The sequence below is a fragment of the Saccoglossus kowalevskii genome, chromosome 2, assembly GCF_978046115.1.
Source record: "Saccoglossus kowalevskii chromosome 2, keSacKowa6.1, whole genome shotgun sequence".
Classification (NCBI taxonomy): domain Eukaryota; kingdom Metazoa; phylum Hemichordata; class Enteropneusta; family Harrimaniidae; genus Saccoglossus; species Saccoglossus kowalevskii.
The window spans coordinates 5,111,851-5,133,238 of record NC_140642.1 but is presented as its reverse complement, the minus strand read 5'-3'; the positions used below and the strand labels follow the sequence as shown (position 1 = coordinate 5,133,238).

Genomic DNA, 21,388 nt, shown 5'->3' with positions numbered 1-21,388 from the left:
TTTTAAACTAGTATTATAAAAACTCTATCATTCTGTTCTAATAGCTGAAACATATTCCTGTGAGTTTTCATTTGTCGAATGAACTGTTTGTCAAATACAGAATGCATATATTTTAGAATAATTTTCTTTTTAAAATGTGGATGAAATGTTTTGCTTTTAATGTATTTTTTATGTATTGTTTTTTATTTTATAACTTTGAACTAAACAGATTTTCTATTAGCTTCAGATCTTGATCAAAGTTAGGCACCCAGTTCATAGGAGTACTTATATTGATTTTCTGACATCTTGTTTTCTGTAAAGATTTTATTGGTAGGTTTGCAAATGTGTATCAGACTGTGCAATCTCTCCATGAGTTGGTTTTGAAACCCAGTATGGGATTCTGAGATACATTACCAAGGATATTATTACAAGATAAATCATTTGCTTCATTGAACACATACAACAATGCATATTTCCACTGAGATCAGTGACCTTTGATGTGTATCACCAGTGATCAGTCAAGTAGAAACAGTCAAAATATTTTATCAGATTTTCTCAATTTTTGCATGATATTTTCATACAGGACATCTGTTGTTCAAACTCAGGGAAGACTTTATACTGATGAATAAGGTGACCAAGTTTGATAAAGTTTGGAATAGAATTAGTAAAGTTATTATGCACACAATAACAATTATTAACGACGAAGACAACAACAACGACGAGGACGACGACGACAACGCCGGACAAAATTTTTCACTTAATATACCTTTCCCTTCCATCTTTGATGGTACGGGCAAGGTAACAAGAAGCTTATTAACTAATGTAGGACTGCAATCCACAGTATACAAACAAAAACCCTCATTAAAGCAAAAGGAATCAATTTCTTTCTGGTTTGCTGTCTGCACCAAGTTTAATTGAAGTGTTGTTTGAGATATCAATAAATTGCCTAATTGCGAATGAATTTCAATCATAAACAAATCAATTCCATGGATTTACCCAAAGATCTTATTAAGTTTATCAAGAATTAAGCATAAGCATGTCACATGTTACACATTTTGTCTGATGCCTTCATTAAAGGATGCATATATAGCCATCTGATATATTAGTCATGTCTCTTGTCTGATGCCCTCGTTATAGCATTGGTTGCATTGACATTGACGATGAGAATATATTCAGCATATTTAATTTAAATGTGAAAAAAGTTGAAAATTAACTGATTATTTTGCAAATTATTTAATAAAAAATAAACAGGTCTTCAAATTCTCTCAGGGCATCTATGTACCAAGTTTCATTGAAATGTGATGATTAATACTTGGGATATTGTTGGAACAGATGAACATAAATACATAAAGGCAGATATACACACACTCACAGACCGGGCAACCGCAAAAACTTCCACTGTGTGCTTCATACACTAGAGTGTGAAGTACGAGGATAGCTGTGTCAACACTTAAATAATTACTTAGTATGATAAATTATGGAATAACAAATCTAACAAATCTAATTGGCGACTAATTATTTGGATTATATTTTAGTTACTACATTATACAAAAATATGTTTAGAGAAATAACACATTTTTACTTCTGGTCCAATTTGACATAAAATATACCACGAATATTTACTTTTAAGATATAATTTTTGGTATGTGTTGGTTCTTGGATATTTCAGCGCGTCCGCAAAGACGGGGAATAAAATGTTACATTATTGTCGCCATGTTTATTTATCCCCGACTATTCCCTCACCAATAGGGAATCTTACATCACGAATATTTGTTCTCCTGGAGTGTGTAATAAAACTGTTTGTGTTGTTTTGAGTCGCACTGGCACTGCGTTTCCCGAAATTTTGCCAATATCGAATGGGTCGCAATTATTGTAGCTATAATCGAGTTTTCGTCGCCGGAGTGATTCACGCTCCACATTTTGGTTCTCGGGCGCATCGAAACAAAAAATAGTTATCTAACCGCTGGGCTGAATTAATGATATTACCAAAAAATCATGGAAGATTGGGCGAAAATCTGAGGTTATTTGACATCGACCTTTTTTCGCTCGGAAACGCAGGGGCGATAAGATTCGATTTTCAAAGACGCAGGTCATTTGGATCGGACGGTTTCTTTTGTTTAAGTTCGCTGTATGCCTAGAAACATAGCAACGTTGTTTTTGGTTAATATAGAACATGTTCTGTTCCAATAAAGGATTTTGAAATGCGAATCGGACAATTTTAACAATTTCTTACAGGAACGTCTCTTTTATAAACAGTCCTCTACTTTCCAAAATTTGACAATGGCACTAGCCCAAAATGGATTTTCTGTTCTATTCCTGTTCCAACGCGTCTTTGATTGTTACCTTACGTAGAGAACACTCTGATACCACTAAGCAAATAGATGGGAATACTAGTTACATCCATCACTCATGGAGATTGATGATTCGATTGCTGGTCGCGATGGCTGTATTTTAATGTCCTACAAGTGTTTAAACAATGGCTAGATTCTTTTCTAGTGTCTTTGATTAAATCGAGCACGCTAATTTTCTTACGTACCCGCCACGACATATTTGGGTATGCTAATTTTATATTCGACAAAGCAAAATTCGCATTATGCTACTTGTTAAAGAATGAGTTCAATGTATCTAACAACGTCAAGTTTCATTGGTAAAGTTAAAAAAATATGGCTCCAGCTAAACTTGCAATCGGGTGGTTCTATGATATTGATGATTTCTATGATTTGTTTGTCGATTTCATCATGATCTATCTAAACCTCTTCAACAGTTGGGATTTAATGAATGCAATAGTGCAACAACTAAAAGACACCTTTCCTATTTTGTTTTTCTTTCTGCATAATTAACTGAAAACATTTGATCTGACAGGCTAGATACCTGTGTTTGGATCTTTTAGTGTCGCGTTGAACTTTAACAGCATGGCTACTTGTGCGATTAACTGTACTTATTACTACTATATTTATTCAAAATGTTAACAATCCCACATTTAGTAATGTCCTAATTTATACTTACTATGTATGTACCTTTGTTTCAGACAAGAAATGTGATTTGAAACAATTGGTGTGATTTTGGTCCATGCTTCCACTGGATGATTCATTATATATCAACTTCCATAAAGAAAGATTTCCAAAGTCAGCAACATGTCTAAATACTTTGACATTGCCAGTTACGTCAGATTATGAGCATTTCATGTTGTTGGCCATAAAGGAGACCAATTTTGGTTTAATTTGACAAAATTATTTGGGGTTTCTAATTTGTTTAAATTGTTATCATCTTGTCTCCCAGTCACTGATAACGACAAATTTACTTACACATCATTTTTGGTTCCAAATACAATGGCCAACCATGTTATTGAAAGTTGTTTAAAAAGAATTCAGACAAACATATTGTGTCACATTTCTTTGTATTTGTTTGACTGTGTGTATACGTGCAAGCTGTGTCTCCTTTCACAGGCAGTGTACAATCAGTGTCTGCTGCAATTTGTGTGTACATTGCCCTCCTCAAGTCAGTCCATGTAATAAAATGTAAATGATATTCAAGTATTTATTTTTTATTTCATTGCGAAAGTCATATCGCACAAAATGCAATAGCCAATCAGAAACGGCCTTAGATACTGCAAAGTGGAAATGTCATATTCATGATATGCAAGGCCTTCTCCAATTGGTTGACCAAATATTTTTGTTCAGATCAGTAAGTTCCAGCAGAAGTTCACTTCAGAATAGTGAGCAAATGGTTCTCCACTCTCAAATATATATCTGGGTCACAAAAATCACCACCATAATCATCATTTGTGTGCATACATCCAAAGTGTCTCAGCCCGTTCTAATCTATGTTATTCACATTATCTGTGAACATTTAACATACTGAATTCTAATGTTGATGTTTGGAGGAATTTTAGTTCTGTATTGTCTGTTACTCCCCATAACTGGATCTGGTTTATGTGATCTTTTGGTCACTCATAGTTTAATCTGCAGTGATATCTATAGTTTACATCACAACCACATATTAAGTGCTAGTAGCTCATACTGTTCAAAATTTTTGCATTTATTGCTCAAAGTTATTTCGTTAACCTTTGAGCACCATTGTCACCTTTAATGGTTCTAATGGGGCAATGGGTCATATTTAAAACTTCTGCCAGAGCAAATTCACAAATCATCAGGACAAACTAATAGCTTCTAAGGACAGTATTCTCAGCTGTTAATGACACATAAAACATTAATTCTCAACTCAAATGAAAGGACCAGTTACTGCGACAGTTACTGACTATGAATGCCACTCATCACACAGCTACTAGTAACAGTAGTAATTTAAATGTATTGTTGAATAATAGCCTATACACATTTGTTAAAACCGTCATAAGACTGATAAGAACTTGTGGTTGCAAGACAGCATACTGCAATATGTATAGGCATCATGACATAGAAACCCATGTGAATGTATGTCACCTATTAACATTATAGGACCCCAAAATATCAGGCATGCATAACACATTTGGTGTAGCAGGCATGCATACAGTCAACACTTTCAAAGTTGCATGATGTACATTCTAGCAAGTCATTGTAAATGATGTACTCCATGTTGGCATTAGGGGAAATGTTATTCATCCCAAAAATAAAATAATATGGACCAAAAGCATAGTTAATAATTTATCACCACCAAACATTTCCAAAAAACAAAATGGCTGCCAGCCATCTTGGATTATATAAGTAAACTACTGCATATACATATGTTCGAGATATAGTACTAGGCACATGCAAAAAATAAACAGATTTGGTCCACAGGGTTCTAAAATATGACTCTGAACGGACAGATGGATGGACGGAAACCGAATTATAAGTCCCTGTTTTGACTTGTGTCTCAAACCCAATTGCCAATATTTCAAAGTGATCCCTCAAGAGCTAAACACCAGACATCTTTAAGAAAGGATGGATTATGTGAAAGGAAACCATTTGATGCATGTGCAGAAGAAGTCAAATATTTATATGTGTCAATTGATGTTTGTGTGGTTATGGTAGATAACATCAGCAGTGGTGTTAGAGTTGTACTATATGACGGTTGATACAAAACATTCATGTCTTTAGTATATATTATGACTTACAATTATTTGTGTATTTGTGTTGATACAGCCCTGGGACACCATCACTAAAAACAAAATTTCCTGAATACCAGAAATGACTGATGTCGTTTAATTGTAGTAGCACTAAAATAGCTTTTGTATGATATGATGCAATTTTGAATGTGATCAATTCATCACTGTCTTATGTATTGTGTCTATAATTACTAGTAGTTGTCTACAAATGCATAAATTTCATTTAAAATTGTAAGAAACTGGAGATACAAATTACCTGTTATGTTTTTATATTCCTTTCCTGCTTTATGAAATACAGTTACATACATATTGATGAGTCATTCCTTGTCGTAAGGTAGCAAGACTATTATTTTGTGTTGAAAATTATTTGCACTTTCCAAATTTATTTTTTAATTGATGGAGTGTACTATAAACTTTCAAATGCTTAAGTAGAAATAACATACTTAGTATAATATCATGTATGTTGGTTAAAATTCAGTCCCCCCCCCCGAGGAGAGGCAAGACAACCTCACTAGTATCTGCAAAAATAAACAAGACAAGTTTTATCTGTGTGTTTAAGTTTCAAAGATTAACTAAAGACAATGCAATGTTTATTCATCACTATTGGTAATGATGATACTTGCATCTCTTTTGTTCAAGTGAGTGCTAACAATTCATATTTGCTAGGTTCATGTTATGGGATCTTGGTAAATGCCAAATTGTTTAATGCTTTGTGTTTGCAGAGGAATTACAGCAGTTGCATTCACCTAGGAACTCACTTGGGACCCACTTAGCTCGTGCCGAAATCACGCCCTCATCAATCTGTTATTTGATCCAAACATGAAAAACGATACGCATGTGGTGATAATAATAATAGCGGTATTGAAATTATATCCATTTGCTATTATAGTATTTACTACGAGTCATCGTGCACATGAATGGCAAAGAAGATTCGAAAAACAATTATTTTTCCATGTTGATGTAGCATTGCAAGAGAAAATCAAAGAAAGCTTAGAAAAAACTCCCATGTTCTGAGAGTATTAGAGACACAGTAAAAATTAATTCAAAATTACTTGTACTGGAGATATTGATGAAAAAGCTGAAAAAAAATTATGCAAATCAGAAAATTAAAATGAACAGATTTGAGTGTAAAACTAATAAGGTTTGCGTAATGTAACAGACCATCTATGTACCAAGTTTCAGTGAAATGTGTTGATTAATATGAACAGATTTTAACCCAAAACTGATATTTGTACATTGTCCTATAGCATCTATGTACACAGTTTCATTGAAATGTGATGATTAGTAATTGAAATATCAGTGTGAAAGTTGAAAATTGAATAATTAGGTGATTAATATGCATAAATATATACCAACAACTAATTGGCTCTCTGCATAGTTTAGATTAATTTAAAGGTGATGATTAGTACTCAAGATATCAGTGAAAAAGCTGAAAATTAAATAATTATGCAAATTAGGTCATTAATATGCACAATTATTTACCCCAAAACTAATCAGGTCTCTGCATAGTTCTAGAGAACCTATGTACAAAGTGTCATTGAAATGTGATGATTAGTACTTGAGATATACTTGAAAACCCGAAAAATAACTAATTATGCAAATTAGGTGATTAATATGCATAAATATTTATTTCAAAACAATTGATCTCTGCATAGTCCTTGAGTATCTATGTACCATGTTTTATTGAAATGTAATGCTTACTACTTGAAATATCAAAAGCTGAAAATTAGGTAATTAATATGTACTGATATTACTCTAAAAACTACCAGGTCTGTGCAGTGTCCTTCGACATCCAGGTACCAGGTTTCATTGAAATGTGATGATTAGTAGTTGAGATACATGTATCAGTAGAAAAGGACAAAATTTACTAATCATTATGCAAATTTCATTCAAAACTAATCAAAACCTGGCATTAGTTTAGAGCATCTATGAACCAAGTTTCATCAAAATCCAATGAATGGTTCTTTAGATATCAGTGGAACAGTCATGGAACAGCTAAAATTTAGCTAAGTATCATGCAAATTAGGTAATTAATATGCATGGATTTTTACCAAAAACTAATCAAATTTGTGCATAAGTTCAGAGGATCTATGTACCAAGTTTCATCAAAATTCAATGAGTGGTTCTTTAGATATCAATGGAACAGTTATGGAACAGCTAAAAATGAGCTAATTATCATGCAAATTAGGTAATTAATATGCATGGATTTCTACCAAAACCTGATAAAATCTGCACATTGGCCCATATCATCTATGCACCAAGTTTCATCAAAAACCGTTGTATGGTTCTTGAGATATCAGACCGACACACACACACACACACACACACACACACACACACACACACACACACACACTAACTGCAAAGACTCTCATTGTGTGCTTCGCACACAGGAGTCAAAAACGATTGCAGCAGAACATAAATTTGTGTCGCTGACGACAGTTTGCATTCATTTCATTCATTACTACAACATCCAACCATATCTAGCTGCACTTCATGTTACACTAGTTATGAATCAGTATGTGTTATTTTAAGGCATGATTTCGTCTCATACTGAACGTTCAAAACAGCAAATCTCGGCACATGCCAATTTTCGGTCCCAAACATCTATCGGGATCGAGATCATGATTTTCGACTTGTCCTGACTTGGTTCTGACTGTTGACACACATGTTTCTCAGTCATGAGTCCCAGCACGTGCCAAGATCTCTAACGTGAATGCTGTGATTTTCTCATTACTGGCTACTAGCAATTGTGTAAACAACAATTAATGTATGTACTGTATTAATAGTTTTTCAGCAGTATGAATTAAATATCTGTTGCGCAAATTATTGTAATTTTCACTCAAATCATACTATATTCAAAACTAGTTGACATTTGTTAGTTTGGTGAATCAGTGTTCAAGTTGTTATTTCAAAGTTTTTGAACTTTCTGAAAATCACCCGGAACTGGAAATGGCTGTGTCAACTTGTTTGGGTCAGCATTTTTATGCCAGTTAAAACATTTGCTGTTCAAATTAATTTTTACTTGTTTCATACTATTTTCAAGACCATTGGCATGTTTTAGTATGGCGAATCATTTTCAAAAGTCGTTTTTCCGAAATGTTCAAACTGTTTAAAAATCATTCAAAAGTCTAATGGATAAACCTAAGTGCGTCTTTGGGGTCAAACAGGTGACATATAATAATGATCCCACCTTGTGTGAATTATGATTTGGCCAAAAGAATTTAGGCAAGAAAAATAAACAGTCACGCTTTTTAGCTCTGAGAATCTGACCATGTTCATGCCTTTTGTTTTACAAGCAAAAATTATTGTGAAGTAAAAACTATTCACCCGTGCCTGTCACTGGGCGTTTAAAATAAATTGGAGTTGGGGAAATAACGCTATCAGGACCACCAAGTTTCCTAAATAAGACAAGTCATTATTAATGACCTAGTCCCCGTTGGAATTAGAGAAGTGTTATTCATACCAAATATAAAGTAATATGGACCAAAAGCATAGTAATTTAAAGTGAATAATTAGCTGGTCTAGTATCATTAGAAATCGGATGTATTAATTGTCTCTTCCAAAATCCAAATATATTCATGCATTTTTTGTATTCAAACTAAATTTCATTTGTCCAGGCTCATGTACAGAACACAAAACAAATCATCATGGAAATGTAGTTCAACATGTATGATGTTTGTATCAAATTTGAAAACTGACAAATCCTGCACAAGATACCACATTTTCAAAAAAAAACAAGATGGATGCCAGTCGACCATCTTTGATCTGATTATGGAACAAACTGACATGAACATGTATTCTTCTATGTATGATGCATGTGCCAAATATGAATGAAAATGATCCCTAAGCCTTGGAGATATATAGCAGTATGGTCTATAAGCAAGATGACCACCAGAAGGCCATCTTTGATCTGAGTGTAAAACAAATTGTCATGGATAGGTAATCTAAAATGTACAATGTATGTACCAAATTTGAACAAAAACTGACAAAGCAAGCATAAGATACCACATTTTCTCCAAAAAAATGGCTGCCAATCAGCCATCTTTGATCCGATCACGAAACGAATCATCATATACATGTATCCATTTATAATGTATGTAACAAATTTTAACAAAAGCCAACAAAGCATGCACAACATATCACATTTTCAAATGGACGGATGGACAGTGTGGTATATGTGGCCGCGGTCGTCACTTAAATTTTCTTCTTGAAATCGTGCATTTCTGAAATTATTATTATTTTTATTTTAAAGCCAATTGTTTAAATTCATTTTCATTTTAAAATCCATTTTCATAATACATTTTTGTTTTTAAAATCTATTTTCATTTTGAAAATCTGTTGTCATTTTTAAAATCCATTTTCAATTTTGTTGACCTTTGAACTATAAGTACATATGTATTTTTCACATTGAAGCAAATTTTCCAACAGAATTTACTGAAAAATCACTGTTGTTTCCTGCCTATCGCATTAACTTTAACTGTTTTTAAATGTTTTTAATGAGATTCTCATTTTGATTCAATATTCAATTTGTGTTTTTAATATCATTTCAACTTGATCCTGATAGTTATTTTTTTTTTATTTACACCTGTGATGTTTCCATGGTAAGGCTTTACACAAGTTTCTTTTCAGACTATAACTTATTTAGCTGTGGTTTGGGGTCCATAAAGGGTTCTTGGCTTCATCTGTCGGCTTAAACTGAGGTGTCAAATGCATTTGTGGTCCGGCTTGTATACCGACATACCCTCTCTGGCACCAAAACGCAGCAGAACCACAGCTGTAACCTATTCTAATCAACCTTGAAGGTTGATAATCAGATCAACCCTGGTGATTCTAAAAATATATACTTTATTGGGTCTTTTTTTTAGCCATTTAGTCCCAATCAGAAGATGAAAACAAGATGAAACCTTAAGAGAACATTTTGGGTGGTACTCATGACATGTTTATTAAATACATCACAACATAAATTTATAAACCTTGTTTGTTTCACATGACATGTGCCAAGATACTGCATTTGTTCAGGTCAATGACCATACTCTGACCTATCTGATGTTTACAAGAGGGATCTCTTCAACCCTGGATAATCCATGTATTAATCCAAGTGCCAGCATGGACATGGATACCCTGGTATCACCAATCCACAGAGTAAATCATTAGCATTCCAATTAAGGCTGTGTAGAACCTATAATTACCTTATTACCAAGTAAGAAAATTTAACAGAAATAAAAACACAAAAAAGTTTCAAATCGTTGAAAAAACAAAATGGCAATAATTCAGCCATATTTGGAACACCAATGATTTATAAGGGTATGTGCATATGCACGTCAATATTTACATGCATAAGCTTGAATGAAATGAATCTAGTTTTCTCTGAGAAATCAAGATAATAAATAAAGATGCTTGCAAGTATCATCAAAGACTGCAAAATTGAAACCCAATAAATAAATATAAAACATTTACTAAATTAGAAAATGTTGAACTTAAAACCAAGTGAATATTCATACATCACTAATCTGCTAAAATAAAGCCATGTGAATAATTTTTTAATATTTTAGAAATTAACATTTGTTATGACAAATGTTATAAGAAAACTGAATAACATACATTAGATAAAAAATGGGTGCTTATCCAATATGTATTGCAAACTTTACAGAATCTGCCAATGCTAATAAACCAGCATGGACAAAAACACACACTGAATACACAAATATTGGGTAGATCTAGCAGGTACTAGTTATTTTAACATTATATATTCACAGGAATTGAAACTCTATGTGCCACTTACCTTTGATTTCTAACGTCTTTCATGATATCAAGAAAATGTTCATAAAATTCAGGGTTACCATGGAAACTTGACCGGACTTTATCAACAAAACTAACTGCATGATCAGCTGTGATATTTTTTTTCTTGGATTCAGGTTTCACTACTGCTACTGGAGTTTTGGGCTGCAGAACACAAGTCACAATACATTATCAAAAATTATATCTGTAAAAATTTAACCATAACATAACCATAATTTTTAAAATATTTGTAATATTCAAAATATTTGAAATACAATAATATGTATTTGAATATGCATGAATCACAGAACCTTTGCAACTAATATTTGTCTGCTATTTGTGAATCACATTATCAAAATTTCAGTCTAATTAATTCCAGAGCACCTCTGTGACAAATTCAATTTCAATCTGATTTTTTGAGATATCAGAAATGGGCTAATAATAATTAGATAATCAATATGTATGTTTTTTCAACATAAAACTAATCATGTCTGTGGATTACCCTAATGAACCAAATAAATTATTATGCAAATTAAGCAATTATTATGCATACATTTAGGTCTGTGTATTGTTACAGGGTAAACATGTACTAAGTTTCTTTATAATATGATGATGAATTCTAAAAAAACTGTTGGAAAGCTAAAAAGTAAATTATTATGCAAATTAGATAATTATGGATGTATATAAATCCATAAATAATAATATCATCGCATTGTCTTAGAGTATATATGTACCAAGATTCATTGAAATAAGATTATAAGTACTTGAGACATTGATGGAAAAGCTGGAAATAATCAATATGCAAATATTATTAACCTAATACCAGTCAGGTCTCTGCATTGTCCTATGACATCTACGAAAATGAACTCACAATCTAAACCAATGAGACATTCAGACTGTAAATCATTGAAAGTTAAAGGTTTAGTAAACATTCCCTGTGAGTGGAACAAATTCAGATAATCCAATACTTCAAAACGATAATGCCCAAAAATGAATGAATTGCTGATATTACTAGACAAAAAATTAATTGTACAGTAATTTAAATTATACTATCTGTTGTACATTTATAATGCAAATATCCTGAATTGACTTGTGCTCTTTCATCATAATATGCTTGAGGAATGTGAATATGGGTATATGAAGTTTATATGGGTTTAGTACATTCAAGAAAGGTGTCAGAGGTTTATATGGGTTTAGTACATTCAAGGAACGTGTCAGTGAGTTATATGGATTTAGTACATTCAAGGAACGTGTCAGTGGTTTATATGGGTTTAGTACATTCAAGGAACGAGTCAATGGTTTATATGGGTTTAGTAGATTCAAGGAACGTGTCAGTGGTTTATATGGGTATAGTATATTCAAGGAAAGTGTCAGTGGTTTATATGGGTTCAGTACATTCAAGTAACGTGTCAATGGTTTATATGGGTTTAGTACATTCAAGGAACGTGTCTGGTTTAAATGGGTTTAGTACATTCAAGGAACGTGTCAGTGGTTTAAATGGGTTTAGTACATTCATGGAACGTGTCTGGTTTATATGGTTTTAGTACATTCAAGGAACGTGTCAGTGGTTTATATGGGTTTAGTACATTCAAGGAATGTGTCAGTGGTTTACATGGGTTTAGTACATTCAAGGAACGTGTCAGTGGTTTATATGGGTTTAGTACATTCAAGGAACGTGTCAGTGGTTTATATGGGTTTAGTACATTCATGGAACGTGTCAGTGGTTTATATGGGTTTAGTACATTCATGGAACGTGTCAGTGGTTTATATGGGTTTAGTACATTCAAGGAACGTGTCAATGGTTTATATGGGTTTAGTACATTCAAGAAACGTGTCAATGGTTTATATGGGTTTAGTACATTGAAGGAACGTGTCAGTGGTTTATATGGGTTTAGTACATTCAAGGAACGTGTCAGTGGTTTATATGGGTTTAGTACATTCATGGAACGTGTCAGTGGTTTACATGGGTTCAGTACATTCATGGAACGTGTCAGTGGTTTATATGGGTTTAGTACATTCAAGGAACGTGTCAATGGTTTATATGGGTTTAGTACATTCAAGGAACGTGTCAGTGGTTTATATGGGTTTAGTACATTCAAGGAACGTGTCAGTGGTTTATATGGGTTTAGTACATTCATGGAACGTGTCAGTGGTTTATATGGGTTTAGTACATTCATGGAACGTGTCTGGTTTATTTGGGTTTAGTACATTCAAGGAACGTGTCAGTGGTTTACATGGGTTTAGTACATTCAAGGAACGTGTCAGTGGTTTATATGGGTTTAGTACATTCAAGGAACGTGTCAGTGGTTTATATGGGTTTAGTACATTCATGGAACGTGTCAGTGGTTTATATGGGTTTAGTACATTCAAGGAACGTGTCAGTGGTTTATATGGGTTTAGTACATTCAAGGAACGTGTCAATGGTTTATATGGGTTTAGTACATTCAAGGAACGTGTCAGTGGTTTATTTGGGTTTAGTACATTCAAGGAACGTGTCAGTGGTTTATATGGTTTTAGTACATTCAAGGAACGTGTCAGTGGTTTATATGGTTTTAGTACATTCAAGGAACGTGTCAGTGGTTTATATGGGTTTAGTACATTCAAGGAACGTGTCAGTGGTTTACATGGGTTTAGTACATTCAAGGAACGTGTCAGTGGTTTATATGGGTTTAGTACATTCAAGGAACGTGTCAGTGGTTTATATGGGTTTAGTACATTCATGGAACGTGTCAGTGGTTTATATGGGTTTAGTACATTCAAGGAACGTGTCAATGGTTTATATGGGTTTAGTACATTCAAGGAACGTGTCAATGGTTTATATGGGTTTAGTACATTCAAGGAATGTGTCAGTGGTTTATATGGGTTTAGTACATTCAAGAAACGTGTCAGTGGTTTAAATGGGTTTAGTACATTCAAGGAACGTGTCAGTGGTTTATATGGGTTTAGTACATTCAAGGAACGTGCCAGTGGTTTACATGGGTTTAGTACATTCAAGGAACGTGTCAGTGGTTTATATGGGTTTAGTACATTCAAGGAACGTGTCAGTGGTTTATATGGGTTTAGTACATTCATGGAACGTGTCAGTGGTTTATATGGGTTTAGTACATTCAAGGAACGTGTCAATGGTTTATATGGGTTTAGTACATTCAAGGAACGTGTCAATGGTTTATATGGGTTTAGTACATTCAAGGAATGTGTCAGTGGTTTATATGGGTTTAGTACATTCAAGGAACGTGTCAGTGGTTTAAATGGGTTTAGTACATTCAAGGAACGTGTCAGTGGTTTATATGGGTTTAGTACATTCAAGGAACGTGTCAGTGGTTTACATGGGTTTAGTACATTCAAGAAACGTGTCAGTGGTTAATATGGGTTTAGTACATTCAAGGAACGTGTCAGTGGTTTATATGGGTTTAGTACATTCATGGAATGTGTCAGTGGTTTATATGGGTTTAGTACATTCAAGGAACGTGTCAATGGTTTATATGGGTGTAGTACATTCAAGGAACGTGTCAATGATTTATATGGGTTTAGTACATTCAAGGAATGTGTCAGTGGTTTATATGGGTTTAGTACATTCAAGGAACATGTCAGTGGTTTATATGGGTTTAGTACATTCAAGGAACGTGTCAGTGAGTTATATGGGTTTAGTACATTCAAGGAACGTGTCAGTAGTTTATATGGGTTTAGTACATTCAAGGAACATGTCAGTGGTTTATATGGGTTTAGTACATTCAAGGAACATGTCTGGTTTATTTGGATTTAGTACTTTCAAGAAAGGTGTCAGTGGTTTATATGGGTTTAGTACATTCAAGGAACGTGTCAGTGGTTTATATGGGTTTAGTACATTCAAGGAACATGTCAGTGGTTTATATGGGTTTAGTACATTCAAGGAACATGTCTGGTTTATTTGGGTTTAGTACATTCAAGGAACGTGTCAGTGGTTTATATGGGTTTAGTACATTCAAGGAACGTGTCAGTGGTTTATATGGGTTTAGTACATTCAAGGAACATGTCTGGTTTATTTGGATTTAGTACTTTCAAGAAAGGTGTCAGTGGTTTATATGGGTTTAGTACATTCAAGGAACATGTCAGTGGTTCTTTTGGGTTTAGTACATTCAAGGAACGTGTCAGTGGTTTATTAGGGTTTAGTACATTCAAGGAACATGTCAGTGGTTTATATGGGTTTAGTACATTCAATGTATTTGATTAATACTGCTCTTAATTAATATTTCACTTCATCTACTTTCTTTTATTTTACAATGTGTGCTGAGTCCATATGAAGTAAAAATAGGGAATACTCAAATTTAATTCAAAATTTACGAAGCCTTGAGATGTAAGTCTGCTATTTGTAATTCATAGTATTTGTATTAAAACAAAGAGTCAGAATACGTTTGATTGTACATCTCGGATTTGTGGTATGATTTGTTCCAGAGCACCTGTGTAACAAATTTAATTTAAATATATCAGAAAAATGTATGAATTACGTAATTAATATGGGTTGTTTCCAACCCTAAACTAATCACTTCTTACCCAGGGTATCTTTGTACAATTTTTTAGTGAAATCTGACCAGTGGTACTGTTCTTTTATTTAAATTAGGTAACTAATATGTAAGGTCACTGAGGTAAAAGTTCACAATGGACAATAATGGATTCAGGATGAGTGACTCTTGCAAAGATCACTTTTTTGCATTAACATCTGTTTTTTTGTGTAATAAATTTGCAAATAATCTACCCACATATGCTGCTTTTATTGATCTTAAAACAGCTTTTGATCATGTCAATGGACAGACCCACTTGAATACATTTCTTATGAATGGTGGTAAATGTTATCATTCAATTAACACCAAAGCATATGTTTGCTTATCAAGATATCAGTTGAAAATCTGGAATTTGGCTAATTATGCAAATTATGTTATTCAGTAAGTATGATGTTGATGAAAAATTACCAGGTCTTTCGCATGTTAGAGTAATATAAATAACAGTTATGAAAACAGAGATGGTAGCTTGGCTAATCTAAGTAAAAACATGTTTGTTTTTGTATTATTTGGCTAGCAGGTTGAATAAACACATGGTACTGATTATAGGGGCAATGTCATAATAGTAATGTTTCCAGAGTGGAACTTTTGAAACAAGATCCCATAATAATTTAGGTATGCGAATAAACATGTAGGTATTCAAATCAGCAGGGAATTCTCAGTCGTGAGTTCAGAGACTTAATACATGCAATACTGTGAATAACACTGTCTGGATGATTGAGTATCACTATATCAACATGGCTACTCAAACAAACTGGAAATGATATCTTCATATTGAATGTATATTTTAATCAATTGAAGAATTATTACAATGTACAAATGATGGAACAATTAATTTTAATGAAAATTATTTTTAACAATTTGATGATTGAACACTGGATTGTGATTTGTTACGTGTGTGAAGATATTTTTGTGAAATGCTGAAATACTTGAGTTGTAATCATGCTGACGACTCTTGAATTACAATCACATGATATACTGTAATCTATTTAATTTTTGCTACTAGGAATTTTAGTGATTTGATGATTAATTTATATTGCTCACAAAAATGCATCTTTTGAGAAAATAAAGTAGGTTACAGCACATCTTTATGTAGGTTTCACACCACAATTAGAAAAAATTACTAGTATACCAATTAGACCAAAAAACGTCACTACAACATTTTTCATTTTTAATTAGGAAACCAACACTAGAGTTGACCAGGGAAAGTGATATCACCATAATCATCATGGTAATATTTTATATCTTATATTTATACTGCAACAAAGATATACATCTAACTACCTGTATACATGTTCACTATAAATCATTTAATTTTCTCTGCTAAAAATTTGATTGATTTCAAGATTTCAAGGAATTTGTGAAACTGAAATTTTGCAAAAGTCACTTGACATTCTGTAGGAAGTACCCCAAAAATTCCCGATTATGGAAACCAAATGAAGTTACCACTGACAGTATTCAAATGGCTATATTTCAAAACATTACCACTTACAGTATTTGAATGTATTTGTTTCAAAACATTACCACTCACAGTATTTGAACGGATAAATTTAAAATCATTACCACTTACAGTATTTGAATGAATACATTTCATAACGTTACCACTCACATTATTTGAATGGATACATTTCATAATGTTACCACTCACAGTATTTGAATGGATACATTTCATAACGTTACCACTCACATTATTTGAATGGATACATTTCATAACGTTACCACTCACAGTATTTGAATGGATACATTTCATAACGTTACCACTCACATTATTTGAATGGATACATTTCATAACGTTACCACTCACAGTATTTGAATGGATACATTTCATACACTACCACTCATAGTGTTTGAATGAATACATTTCATAACGTTACCACTCGCAGTATTTGAATGAATATATTTCGAAATGTTACCACTCACAGTATTTGAATGGATACATTTCATAATGTTACCACTCACAGTATTTGAATGAATACATTTCATAACGTTACCACTCACATTATTTGAATGGATACACTTCATAACGTTACCACTCACAGTATTTGAATGGATACATTTCATACACTACCACTCACAGTATTTGAATGGATACATTTCATAACATTACCATTCACAGTATTTGAATGAATACATTTCATACACTACCACTCACAGTATTTGAATGAATACATTTCATAACGTTACCACTCACATTATTTGAATGGATACATTTCATAACGTTACCACTCACAGTATTTGAATGGATACATTTCATAACACTACCACTCACAGTATTTGAATGGATACATTTCATACACTACCACTCACAGTATTTGAATGAATACATTTCATAACGTTACCACTCACATTATTTGAATGGATACATTTCATAACGTTACCACTCACAGTATTTGAATGGATACATTTCATAACACTACCACTCACAGTATTTGAATGGATACATTTCATACACTACCACTCACTGTATTAGAATGAATACATTTCATAACGTTACCACTCACATTATTTGAATGGATACATTTCATAACGTTACCACTCACAGTATTTGAATGGATACATTTCATAACGCTACCACTCACAGTATTTGAATGAATACATTTCATAACGTTACCACTCACAGTATTTGAATGGATATATTTCATAACGTTACCACTCACAGTATTTGAATGGATATATTTCAAAACATCACAGTATTTGAATAGATACATTTCAAAATGTTACCAGTCATGATGACAACGATAACGATACATACTGTAAAGTTACATGAATGGCCAGAATGAAGTCCACCCTCAATAAATTGAGACACATTTACATATTGGTACAATGATTTCAATTCTCAGGGTCTTGAATAAGGCTATTATTTAGTGACCATGCAACTTTCAAACACAAGGTAACTGGTCGTAATAATATCTATCAAACCAGTATCCTTTATATATATTAACTTTATTATGTCAGTGATAAAGCATTACAAAATCACACACGTTTATACTCAAGTTACTGACAATTAAATTACTTGAGTCTGCAAGGAACTGGTAGTGTTATTAACCTCATTGGCAAAAAAACACACACAGAAGACTTGCATGAATCTGAGATTTTGAGGGGAAGCCAACAGGAAAATTGTGGTGTTTATGTACATCATGTGGTAATAGCACAAGTATTTATTGTTTTGATTCAACCCTCATTTGAGCTTATTTCACCAATTCTGGAATCCTCCCAAAAATTACACTATTATCATCACATGAGATCCAACTGTGTTAAAAGACATGGTTAAGAGGCCATTCTTCCCATGAGTATCATCAAGAGTTCCATTCTGTCATATGAAGACTGCAAATACGTCATTTTTACGTATCGAACTCTTCAAGTAAAGAAGGATGAAAAATCAATATGGTGGCTACATTGCTACTGTGAATTAATTGAATTGGAGCTTCATCGTTTAAAAATACATTCATTTAACATATTATAAACAGAACAGATGAATATATGGTGCAAATATGACTTTACTTAACATGATTGTGCATTGTCAGGTCAAATATCTGTTGAGTATGTTTCTCCATGTCCCATATGTTCAAATAACCCATGTGTCTTGACCACACTGTGTGCAACAACCCACTTAATATGGCAAATATTTTTCTTTACAAAAAACTCAGAAATTGTTAATGACCCTCAATGTTTCACTTTTTAACGAGAATACTCATCTTGGAATTAGGACACCTAATGACTTAAGTCATGGATTAATATATTAAAAGGGGGGTTGAGCATATCACATTATGTGATATATTATGCATACAAATGTGTACATGTTTACTTCTTTTAATAGTTTGTGATTCTATTTTTTTTCAACCATAATTTGAATTCATTTGTGACAAGAAAAATTAACAAACTCTTAATATGTACACGGATTTTCCTTCTCAACATAGCAACAAAAACAGTGTGTATACCGGTACTGTATATAATTGTTACAATCCTTCAACCCTGATAAAATACTGGTGTCTAGGGATGATGACTGTTGGCACTGAATGTGCCAAAATCGAAACAAACACTGCTAAAATGATTTCAAGGGATATTTCAATGTTTCTAGGACAATTACCAGGGAGGTTTTCATGATCAGTTCATTTTGACACCATTATAATGGTAGCCATTTAATGAATTAACTACTGGTAGTACACAGATTGAAATATACACCATTCAATAGAGCCTAAAACAACAAAGATCACAAATAAAATAAGGTTTGTATTACCTGTACCCTAAAAATAAACAAACATTCTATAATTACTGGGGATGCATATGTCCATAGTTATTCAGCCAGTTAAGTTTACAAAAGTATATCACCATTACCTTAGGTAATGTGACATCAGTATTGCTATGGTCAAAATACATAAATAAATGCAATTATTTGTTTTATGTGTGTTTCTATTAGAGATGTGCATCTACATGTAGGAGCAAATATTTTCAGGGTCTTCATTTGGGAATATTATGATGGCCTGAATTTGTGCAAATTATGAGAAATACGTAATGAATATGCAACTCCAATTACTGAGTATAAACATATAGAGATGATATTGCATATTTATGTCACTAAATATTTCACTTAAAAGTCCCTAAATGAATCTCATTACAGTTATAGAAATGATCTCAGAACACAGCTTAAACCTAGATAAACTACTTTTTAAGGGGCACTTCCAGTTAAGCCTAATCTCACAACAAATTTACTTTCTGGATTAAAATTACAATGGATAACAAAAGATAGATTAACTTTGTAAACATAAACAATAGTGTCCCATGATTCTTTGGTGCAATCCCTGGGATTGAGCGGTTCCCCTTTAACATTTGTTTACAAAAATATGATTGCATCACATATAACTTGAATTATAGATTTTATCAAATCTGTTCACTGTACAAACATTTCATCACTCATAAACAAATGAATCAGTTAAAACAGCACTCCAAATGGAGGTCAAATTGGTTGCATATTGCTCCAGCCTTATCTCATATGTATGTGCACTCAGGCATTCAGTTCTTACACACAACATAACAAGCAGCCTCTCAGCTGAGATAGCTCCGCTGTTAGCAATGCACATTTCAATTAAAGAACAGAAGATATCATTAGAAAATGAACAATATGCATAGTATCAAGGCAATGGGAACAAGAATTCAAAAATATCACTTTTTACGAAAAATTACAAAAATATTCACCAAAATTAGAGAATTAAAGATATCATTACAAAATGAACAAATCTGAGAGAGGTCCACATGTAGTACCTATAAATGTAATATAAATGCAATCGGACTTGCGGTTTTTAACAAGTTGAAAATATCACTTTTTATCAAAAATTACAATAATATTCACCAAAATTAGAGAATTAAAGATATCCTTACAAAATGGACAAATCTGAGAGAGGTCCATATGTAGTACCTATATATGTAATATAAATGCTATCAGACTTGCGGTTTTTAACAAGAAGTCGAAAATATCACTTTTTACCAAAAATGTCAAAAATATTCACCAAAATTAGAGAATTGAAGATATCAACATCAAACGAACAAACCTAAGAGAGGTCTATCCAAGGTACATATACACCAAGTATCAAAGCATTCAGGCCTGTAGTTTTCAAGAAGAAGTCGAAAAAGTAAAACATTGACAGAGACGATGACGACGGACGACTACAGACAATCACTCATATGATAAGCTCCGCTCGACAAAGTCGACAGCGGAGCTAAAAATATCATAATTTATTTTCAATATTGTTAAGTACACCCAGTATGTGTGATATTAAGGCTACAAGAAAGTCAGTTTAATGAATTGTTTAACTGAGAAAGGGGTTCACCATGAGAAACTCTGGGTGAAGAATTAGTTTTTCTTTCACACATTTTTGAAATAGATTTTTTTCTGGATGAAGTTCATGTAAGTTTTGTTTTGTTTTGGTTTTCTTTACTTTTCACAAAATATGAAATTCGTCAACCCTCTGGTTTCCATGAAGTAAAAATAAATGATTTTTTTAAATCATTGGAA

At 32.9% G+C, this 21,388-nt stretch overlaps 2 protein-coding genes across 2 annotated transcripts in view; one reads left to right on the top strand and one right to left on the bottom strand.

The window, feature by feature from the left end:
• The window catches only part of LOC100368394 (cilia- and flagella-associated protein 70-like), a 71,294-nt gene that overhangs the window by 9,494 nt on the left and 40,412 nt on the right, over positions 1-21,388 (top strand). The window lies entirely within an intron of this gene.
• LOC100368545 (D-aminoacyl-tRNA deacylase 1-like) overlaps positions 1-21,388 on the bottom strand; it is a 38,007-nt gene that overhangs the window by 2,523 nt on the left and 14,096 nt on the right. The window contains exon 6 of the mRNA XM_002741399.4: positions 10,848-11,008. Within this exon, the coding sequence (XP_002741445.1) occupies positions 10,848-11,008 (161 nt within the window). The remainder of the gene's footprint in view (positions 1-10,847; positions 11,009-21,388) is intronic.